Here is a 10,323-nt window from a genome sequence, read left to right as displayed (position 1 = left end):
ACACTTCCTGCCAGCTTGGTGTCGTCTGCAAACTTACTGAGGGTGCTCTCAATGCCCTCATCCAGGTCATCAATAAAGATATTGAAGAGGACAGGCCCCAGCACCGACCCCTGGGGAACACCACTCGTGTCCGGTCGCCAGCTGGATTTCACTCCATTCACCATCACTCTCTGGGCCCCAGCCAGCTCCTTACCCAGCACAGAGTGTACCTGTCCAAGCCATGGGCTGCCAGTTTCTCCAGGAGAATACTGTGGGAGACAGTGTCAAAGGCTTTGCTGAAGTCTAGGTAGACCACATCAACAGCCTTTCCCTCATCCACCAGACGGGTTCCTCAATCATAGAAGGAGATCAGGTTGGTCAAGCAGGACCTGCCCTTCACAAACCCATGCTGGCTGGGCCTGATCCCCTGGTTGTCCCGCAAATGCCGCGTGATCTCCCTCAGGACAATCTGCTCCATCACCTTCCCTGGCACCGAGGTCAGGCTGACAGGGGTGCCAGCACGTGCTGCTGAGACCCATTGAAGCCCTGAGTCTGGATGTGCTATGGTCCAACACCATCCCACGGCCAGAGCTGCAGCGCTAGGACCCATGAGCCACTCTCCCTACTTGTGCTCAGTCCTCTTTTCATCTCATATTTGTTATTATTCTCATTCCTAATTACTCTGGCTCTCCAAAGCCTCCCTCACCCCCAGCTCAGTGACAGCGCTGTGCCGCGGTGTGAACTTTATGGTCATTTTTATCGGGCTGTGATAACTGCTGGCAATGTTTCCACGGGCGGGTGGACTCACAGACCATCGACACTGGGATTTGCTAATTATTCCCATCTCTGTCATCCCTATTTAGCCTCTATCTTCCTGCTGAACTCCTGATGGCACCGCTTTGCTCTCCAGCTGTGCTGTGACAGGGCCGCCTGTCCCCACAGCCTGCGATGGAGTGCAGCCCCGAAGCTGCTCTGAGTACCCCGTTTCCTCATCCTCCAGCCCCACATTTAACACTAGGTGGTGGTATCTCCATGAAGCTTCCAGCTGGGGGCTGGTGGCTGCTGCACGCTGCTATGGCAGGAAAAGTCCCTGGGAAAGCAGAGAAAGTCTCTGCTGTAGTGAGGACTCCACGTTAAAGCTGCGTGGGCTTTAAGGTCCCTTCCAACCCAAGCCCTTCTGTGGTCCTATGATCTTTAGGGACTCTTCCAACCCAAGCCATGCTGTGATTCTATGATTCTATGGTAGAGATGGCGTGAAGGAGTTGCTTGTAGCCCCTCCAGATGATGCGGTTGGGACAATGTGGCAGGTATAGGCACAGGCAAACCCCATCAGCAGTAGCTTTTGGTGCATGGAAAGAATCATAGAATCACAGAACCATTAAGGTTGGAAACAACCTCTAAGACCATCCAGCCCAACCCCAACCCATCCCACCATGCCCACTAACCCTGTCCCCAGGTGCCACATCCCCACAGAGGGACGGTGACCCCACCGCCTCCCTGGGCAGCCGATGCCAGCATTTGGCTGCTTTTTCAGATGAAGCAGATGTTGAGAATCCCCCTCCTTTCATCCCAGCAGTGGTTGAGACATGCAGAAGGGCAGAGGAGTGCAAGGGAAATGCTGGAGGCGGTGGGGAAACCCCAGGGGCCTCTCCAGGCTCCTGAAGGCAGAAGGCACGAGTGCTGGGAGGGTTTTAATCTCCTGCTGAGCATTTTGTGTTGGCTCCTGTGCTGTATGGAGGATTTGAGGGATTTCAGCTGGGGTGGAGCAAGTATTACTTTGGATTACTGGGATATGAGATTGAATATTAGCTGCCTTACAGAGGATAAGTCGGGCAGGGCTTTGTGGCATCCGCGATGTGCAAATCCCCAACGTGTTAAAGCACCAACACATTGCTCGAGAAGGGCAGGGGGAAACTGAGGCACAGAACAGACAAAGGCTTACCTGGCACGGTGCAGAGGAGAGCCCAAACTCACTGCCACGAGACCACCGCTGGCCTTCAGCATCACCTCCGGACTCTTCAGAGCTAATTTTAAGCCCTCAGTTTGCTGCCTGTAATTCACTGCTGCCGTATTTCCTGTCTCGCTGCCGCGCTGAGGTTTCGCTCTGAGCACTGAAAAACTGAAGGGAAATTCCCTGCCCCAGATTTTTCTGTTAGAGAACTTTTTCAGTTGCATCGAGAGGCCGATGCTGAGCTGCGGCCGCCGGGACGGGGGCAGGAGGGCCCCCCACCACTGTAAGTGCACTCCCCAAAATGGAACCCCGGGGCTTCACGGGGTCCCCATGCATTATACTGTGAGGTGTGGGGTGGGGATTGGGATTTTCGCTGCATTAAAGCAACCCCATTCCCCAGCACCGAGGGAGAACATGGGTCGTGCCCCTCCGAGCCCTGATCACCTGCGTCCCCAATTGCTTCTTTAATTGCAGTTTGGGAAATGGTTCTCTGGGTTACACGGGAGATTAAAATCTCCCATCCTCTTAACGACAAAGTGGTAATTTGGGGGAAATTAAGACGTGGTTAACTGTGGAGAAACCAGCAGGAATCGTACAAAATCAATACGGGCTTGTTGGGAATGGCAGCTCCGAATCACACGCTTCTTAATAATTAATTGTCACAGTTATATATAACTCCTAGACAAAATCTATCCTCTTAATCTTTAATTAGCGATGGAGTTAGCTTCTTTGCAGGCTTTATATGCTAGGTTTTTAAGAATGAGTGGGGCCCAAACAGCTGAGAGTACAACACAGCTCCCATCACAGCGCGTTTTGGGGTGAGAAGCGCAGAAAACCCTTTGCTGAAGGCAACCTTACCATGGTGTCTGCAGTTCTCTTGGTGCTGGGAGTGTTCCCTTCAGCTCCATTGGGATTTCTGCCCTTCACCCCTGATGGGGAACCCACGTTGCTCTGGGTGGCAGAGGAGATATCCCCAAACCCATCAGCTGAGCCCCTAATTACACTGCCGGGACTTATATTTGCAGCACTGAGAAGCAGTGAAAAATATGACAGGAAGCAAAGCTGACTTGCATGTTTATGCTAATTGTGATTGCACAAATCTTTCAAATCAAAGCGTACGCTGCAGATGGCGTGCAGATTTGCAGCATGCTTTGGCTTTATTTATTATCTTTCAGACTGGTGATAATGGGTGCAGTATGGTAAAACTGGTAAGTCTAATCCACAATACAGCTGTTAAAGCAAGGAGAAACGTACTGAACACAACGTGGGGAGGTTTTTCTTTGTAGCAACAATATTTGTTTAAAGCATACCTTATGGGCATGGGCTGGATTTTAATGTGGAACATTTTCAAGAGCAGAATGGGCAGCTCAGGGCTGAGTGACTGAAGAAAGGGGAGTTGTGCCCCCATGCTTGGACCTCTTTCCCCATTGGTGTTCAATGCCAGGAGTTTGCTCTCACACCACTGCAAAAAAAAAAAGTTATTTCCCCTAAATCATGGAATCACAGCTTATCTGGGGCTGGAAGAGTTCTTAAAGGTCATGGAACCATAGGATGGTTGGACTGGAAGGGACCTGAGAGATCACAGAACCATAAGACGGTTGGGTTGGAAGGGTCCTTAAAGATCACAGAACCACAGGATGTTTAGATTGAGAGGGACCTTAAATATCACAGAACGATAGGATGGTTGAGTTGGAAGGGACCTTAAGGATCATAAAACTATAGGACAGTTGGTTTGGAAGGGTCCTTAAAGATCACAGAACCATAGGGTGGTTGGTTTGGAAGGGTCCTTAAGGATCACAGAACCGTAGGGTGGTTGTATTGGAAGTGTCCTTAAGGATCAGAGAGCCATGGGTTGGTTGGACTGGAAGGGTCCTTAAATATCATAGAACAATAGGATGGTTGTGTTGGAACGGTCCTCGCCGGCCCCTGCCCCACTCCCTGCCCTGGACAGGTCCAATCCCTCCATCAGTGCCCGGGGCCCCATCCGTGGCCTTGAACATTTCTCCGCTGTGGGCTGAGAGATGGAGAAGCCCAGCTCAGCCGTTGGGTTATCCCCTGCTTTGGACGGCATCACTTCCCTTTTCAGCTTTTTTCTTTTAAATTGCAAGAAAACTGCAACTACAACTTCTTTCTGTCACAGTGAAGCACTGACGTCTCTGGAGATCCCACAGTGAGACGGAGCACCGTGCTCCCCATCTCCGTGTCCCCTCCTTGCTGCCTTTGGATAACACACAGCCTCTTGCTTCCTTCCTGACCAGGTGTGATGGAAATGGGTGAAGTGTTCCTCCAGCTGTGCCAAGAGGTGGCCAGGCTGCGGGAGCTGTGCTCCAGGCAGAGCGAGCTGCTGCAGAAGTTGAGCGCCAGGAAGGGCCCTGTCCTGGGTGAGCAGTGAGGCTGGGGGGGCTGGAGGGGGGGGAGGTTGTACTGAATTGCTCCTTCACTGCAAAGAGCAGATCCATGCTGATGGGAGGGATTTCAGCCTTTAACCTCATGCTGGCGAGAGGTTGGCTGCCAAAAAGGGCGTAATGAGGAAGCTGGCTGAAGGCACAGCTCCCTGCTCTGGCTATCATGGCGTTTTGGCTTTTCCTTTGCCATCCAATGCATGCTCACGTTGTGTGTGTCTGCTGAGAGCCATGTTAAACCACCACGGGCTGCAATTTATGCTGGAGAGAGCAGGGAGGAGCTGTGCCAGATGGTGCTGATGGCCTTGGAGCCTTTTTGGGAAGCTGGCATGGTGGTGGTGCAACCTCCGAGAGCTGCACATTGCCCAGGCAAACGCTCTCACCCACCCCAGCAGCCTGCATGGCTTTCCAAGTCACGGCTCTCCTGTTCCCCACCATGCTCTGGGTGCTCATCTACCCCCCTCCAGCACTCCCATTAATTAAACCCTCAGGATCCTGCAAGCTTTTCCCAACCTTACAGGCTGTTTCATGCAGCCAGGAGGGCTTCGCCCAGGCAAAGGGCTGCCATGTGCTGCTCTTTCAGCCCTGCGGTTGCCTCATTTCCCCCACAATGAAGAGGGTGAGCCTGCAGCATCGCCCTCTGCGTGTCCTCTTCACGGGGCTGGAACGCAGATGAACATCTCCAAGCAGCACCCGGACCAAAGCCATCACGCGAGGACACGGCAATATCTCATTATCTCCCTCGTACGGCAGCTGATGCTCTTCCTCCAGCTTGCAGTCCTCTCTGTCTCTCCTTATCTGCCATTCGTGCTGGCCCAGCCTCATATTTCTTGCCATCCCCTGGCTGTGGGGGCAGCGAGCTTTGCTTGCCCACCCCCTACCAAGGAGATGACGTTGGGCTGTTTCACTGTAGCACAAAAAGAGAATGAAGCAACAGGAAGGGAAAAACAAAAAAAAAATAGATGGGATGCAGCCAAAACTCACCTTGGTGCAATGCCTCTTGGTTCCAATGGACATCTCTGGCTGCTGAAACTACGAGATGGGGATGGTTAGGATGAGTGGGTTTTGTGAGTGCTAGATGAGTTGGCACAAAAAGACAGAAAAGGAAATTGTTTTAGTTTGGATGCTAATTTAGTTATTTGTGGTGGGTTAGAAAAATTAGTCAGCTTGCTGTAATGTTTTGCTACATTTAAAAATCTTTTTAGGCTGCTTTCCCTTAATTGTGTATCTTGTGGTTATTGCTAGAAGGAAGAGGCTCCCAGGTAACAGCGATAGGATGAGAGGTGACGGCCTCACATTGCACTGGGGGGGTCAGGTTGGGTATTAGGAACAATATCTCCTCTGCAAGAGTGGTGATGCATTGCATGGGCTGCCCAGCGAGGTGCTGGGGTCACCATCCCTGGGAGGCGTTCAAGAACCGTGGAGATGTGGCATTTGGGGACGTGGCCAGTGAGATGGTGGGATGGGTTAGGGTTGCACTGGATGGTCTGGGGGGTCTTTTCCAACCTTAATGATTCTCTATGGAAGCACAGAGCCCCAGGACTGACCTCTCTGGCTTGCTTTCTTTCCAAGACATCCCCACATCGCTGCCCATCCAGTGCACGGAGGATGCTTGGGCAGAGGGAGGGGAGCAGCCAGCAGCCAGCCCCCAGGTGCACCCTGAGGCCTCGCATGGCTCTGCCCACCCGCTGGCCCCACTGCACGCTGCCCACGTGCTGCCCGGCTCCGGTGGTTGGTTCCCAGTGTGCAGTGACCTCGAAGCTGGAAGAGCTGCCCTCCCCGGGGCTTTTGGCAGCAGCCAGGCGGGGAGGAAGGAGAAGATGCTGGTAGACACATGGCTGGAGGACTGTAGGATGGCTCCTACCACAAATAGCCCCGAGGAAGAAGTGAGACCTTGCTGCAGCCCACAGGAGTTTGCGGCACCAAGCAGTGAGGCTGCGGACTCCTTCCTGACTATCCTGGATCTCTACGAAGCCCCAGAAGCCCTTCGGGGGGAGGATGCTCCCAGCGAGAGCGCTCTGCCTGCTGCAGACAAGGTGCCAGTGGAAATCCGAGGACCCCTGAAGGTAAATGTGAAGGGGTCAGATGTTTCTGTCTGCCACTTCTGTGGGCTCTTCCCAGTGTAAGGGCGCCTGCCCATTGCCATCATCCTTGGGCCATCACCATGATGATGCCCATCGCCATCATCAGCCCTTGTGTAACGTGGGGAGCTATGGCAGAAGTTTGTGGTTAAGCCCTGAAACCAGTTATCCCATTTCAAGTGGAGTCAGGTCCATGAAAGCCCCATGCCAGCGTCTGGTTCGTTTTGGCAGAAACCTAGTTACCCTTCCCGTTCCCAGCTGAGGAATCCTTGAGGCAGTCTGTATCGACCTCCATTGGATTTAAGAGCTTAAGTGAGCTCTAAATTATTTCCTTCAGTCTCTCTGATTTATATGCCCCCAAACATTGATTCCAAAATACATTCTGAGATACGTCCCCTCTGTCCTGCTCAATCTTCAGTGTGTGTTATGTGTGGGACACCAACACTGGGCTGACTACTGAGGGTCCCTGGAATGCCAAACTGGTTTCCTTTAATTCCTTTTCCCAAACAAGACCCTTGTAAATTATTTCATGGCTGTTGTGGTGATGTATCCATGGGGAAAGCTATTGATTTTCAGCCTGGGTTATATTTAGAAGCTGTTTTCTTCTTAAGAAGAGGGAGAAGAAAGAAAGAAGTAGAAGCGTTGTCTGTCTGGTGAAGTCCTAATGTGCCTTATCAGCACTTAAATGATAATGGCACAGGAGGAAATTAATACTGCTCTCCAGCTGGCTTCATACAAAAGCACTTTTCTCATGCTCTGCCCTAGGGGGAAGCAACGGGTGATGGGAAGACCCCTGCAGGATCCTCCAGCAGATGTGGGGGTCTGGACACAGCTGGGGGCTTGAGGAGAGGCTGCGTCTGCGTTCCCATTGACCCCTGTCCCTTTGCTCCCCGCAGACCTCCTGGACGCCGGGCTGGGTGCTGGAGGACTCTGTGCTTGGACCGGGCGCAGCCGCGGCCGCTCAGACATGTGACATTTGCCAGGAGATCTTCCCTGCGGACACCGCAGCTCAGGCTGACTATTTAAAGCACGTCTTAACCCATATGAAGTAGAGCTTTAGGACTTCATGCTCAGGAACCCACGTATGTGCAACTGTGAGCAGCACAGTGGGTTCCGGACCTTTAGGAGGTGCGGCTGCTGGGTCAGACCAGGCTGCTGTCCCCTTCCGTGTAACCCGGGTTGGTTCCTGCTGCCCTGCCTTGGGCCCCAGTGAGGGTTCTAGGTGTGTTTCATCTCATTGAGCTTCGTGGATATCAAAACTGCTTCTGTGCTGAGCTCCAGATGCATGTAGGAGGTCTGGGGAACTGCAACTTAATGGGAAATGGACGTTTTCCCAAAATTCTCCGTAACTGGAAAATGTTGATTTTTTTTTTTCCCTGAATAGAGAAAAATATTTGAAAAGCTGCATTGTTTTTTTTCCAAGAACACGAGTGAGAGGATCACCACGTTTTGGTGGCACTAAATGTGAATTTGCCTTTGGAGAGGGCGTGAGCGCTGGGGCCGCATGCACGATGCCCCCCGCTCTGCTGTGGTGCAAAGCTCTGATTCCATCACTACGAGGGGCAGAACTGAGACCTCTCCTCGCTCCTCATTAAAACCTCATCAGCTCCAGCTCTTTAGCTCCTGGGAGTTTAATTGGTCGCTATCCAGGTGGGAAGAGGCTGCTCAGGGCCCATAGGTGAGGGATGGGCTGCTGGGTGTAGGGAAGGGTGGAGTGGCAAGGAGTTCCTGCAGTGCAGCAATGAGGTGGGCACATGGGGTGTTATCCTGCCATATCCCTTCTATTTGGGGTGCTATCTGTGCTCTCAGAATGAAGATTGCACTCCTTCATTAGCAGCAGATGTGATGTTGTTGTTCCATAACGTTTTCTGTCAATAGATATCCATGTGCTTTGCAAAGGAGTTCACCTGGAAACAAAAGAGCAAAATGCTGGTTAGCTCCAAATCGTTTTGTTTTGCTTCCTTTGGAAAAACCTAATCTCAGGCCTTTATGTTCAACATGTAGCTCTGAAGCAGATCTGGCATCGCATCTTTGAGGCAACTTGCATTTAAATCAACGGCCGACGTCTCTGCTTCCATGGATGGAGATTAATTCCAGTCTCCAGCTCCAGAATCTCATCTTTAGCAGCACAGATAATAGCAAAGACTCGAGGCTCTTCCCAGAAGTGTAGCTGCATTATGAAGCTGCTGTGACCGCAGCGGAGCTGATGACAAACATCTGTGTGTCCCGAGGAACTCGTCCTTCAGATGGGCAGGGACTGATGTGCATGGGGCAGAACCGGCTCCTGGCAATTTGGGATTTGCAGACTTGGGGTTTGCAGCCACTTCTCTGGGGACCTTTTTCCAGGATGGAGCCCTCAGCTCTCTTGCTTAGAGCCACAGCTCTGGGCTCAGTTCCTTCCATGCAGATTCTGGAGCTGCTCCTTGGCCTCAGCACAATTAGGACCTTGACTTGGTGGGGGTCAAAGTGGGAATTCTTACATCACAGTGCAGAACCCCCGTTGGCATCTCCAACAGCTCCAAGCTGCCTCCTGTGGCTCTCCAATTTAATTAGGCAGTGGCATCATTGTATAGTGTTTTGTGCTGTTCTGTAGGGCCTGGAAGAAAGTATCTGTTCACAGCTTGCAGAATTACTAGAAGCACCAGCTCTGACAGCGCTCTGCATCAAGAAGGGCCGTAAATTCATTTGGCATAAAATTGTAACAGCTATCCAGAATTTGCCAGAAGGAAGAAAACCAACCCGGTTCCTCCTGCTCTGAGAGCAAGTCCAATAAATTTAATTTAAAAATTGTGAGCACAGATGGCTTTTCTCAAGAGTCAAAGCAGCCGTGGCAGAGGGCCGGCTTCTATGAGATGCGCTTTGTGATGAGCTGCGTGTGTGTGTGCATGGCACAGCTCAAACTCATGGGAACAGAGTGAGTGTAGAGCCCTACACCCAAGGAGGGACAACCGCACACACCCGGGGTGCAGGTCAGGGGCTGAGCTGCTGGAAAGGAGCTCTGTGGAGAAGGACCTGCAGGTCCTGGTGGCCAACAGGGTGTGAGCTGGCAGTGTGCCCTGGTGGTCAGTGGTGGCCAACAGGTTGACCAATGGTTGACCATGAGCCTGCAGGGCGCCCTGATGGCCAACAAGTTCAGTGGTGTTCTGGTTGGCCAACAGTTTACCACCAGTTGACCAACCACTGACTGTGGGCCAGCAATGTGCCCTGGTGGCCAAGAAGGCCAGCGGTGTTCTGGTAGACCAACAGTTGACCACCAATTGGGAAACCATTGGCTATGGGCCAGCAGTGTGCCCTGGTGACCAAAAAGACCAGAGGGTGATCAGTGGTTGACCAACAGTGGACAAATGGTTGACCAACAGTGGACCAACAGTTGACCAAAGATTGACCTTGAGCCAGCGGTGTGCCCCAGTGGCCAAGGAGGCCAATGGTTCCCTGGGGAACACAGCACAGACCGTGCCCTGCAGGATGAGAGACATTCTCTCTTCCCCTCTGCTCTGCACTGGGGAGGTTTTGGGATTCTGTGACAAATCACTTTGAGCTTGTTCAGGGTCACCCGAACCCCGAATTTTGGCATGATGCTCTGCCTGCGCTCCATCCCTGGTGACTCAGGCTGGGGCTGAGCTGTAGAGGTTCCACCATCTAAACTTCACTGCATGAACTTTCTCGACGTGCTTCATTATATTTTTAGATGTTGCGTCGTACGGTGCAATTAGTCACCCCCCTCCCAGCCAGATGGTCCATGGTGACACAGGAGCTTCTTTTTTTAATCCCACACTTTCCATTGGCGTGAGCATGCCTCTGCTTCCCAAACAACCTTAAGTATAGGGTGTTTGTTTTAGCTGCAGAGTGGGCGGTGTTATTGTTTTCCCCAGGTCCCGCTCACCGGGGCTGCGGTGGTGTCATTTCTGGA

At 52.2% G+C, this 10,323-nt stretch overlaps 2 protein-coding genes across 2 annotated transcripts in view; one reads left to right on the top strand and one right to left on the bottom strand.

Moving 5' to 3' along the window:
* GALNT6 (polypeptide N-acetylgalactosaminyltransferase 6) overlaps positions 1–2,049 on the bottom strand; it is a 21,128-nt gene extending 19,079 nt beyond the window's left edge. Inside the window, exon 1 of the mRNA XM_021379178.1 lies at positions 1,922–2,049. The gene's annotated coding sequence lies outside the window, so the exon portion shown is untranslated. The remainder of the gene's footprint in view (positions 1–1,921) is intronic.
* On the top strand, positions 2,125–9,200 carry LOC110389202. The gene is made up of 4 exons (XM_021379180.1): positions 2,125–2,213; positions 4,189–4,311; positions 5,905–6,398; positions 7,310–9,200. The coding sequence occupies exons 1-4, from the start codon at positions 2,165–2,167 to the stop codon at positions 7,463–7,465; spliced, it is 822 nt and encodes a 273-aa protein (XP_021234855.1). The 5' UTR covers positions 2,125–2,164; the 3' UTR covers positions 7,466–9,200.

Source organism: Numida meleagris, chromosome 32 (genome assembly GCF_002078875.1).
Source record: "Numida meleagris isolate 19003 breed g44 Domestic line chromosome 32, NumMel1.0, whole genome shotgun sequence".
Lineage (NCBI taxonomy): Eukaryota > Metazoa > Chordata > Aves > Galliformes > Numididae > Numida > Numida meleagris.
Note: the sequence above shows the minus strand (reverse complement) of the source record. Positions and strands in the feature narration are given on the sequence as shown.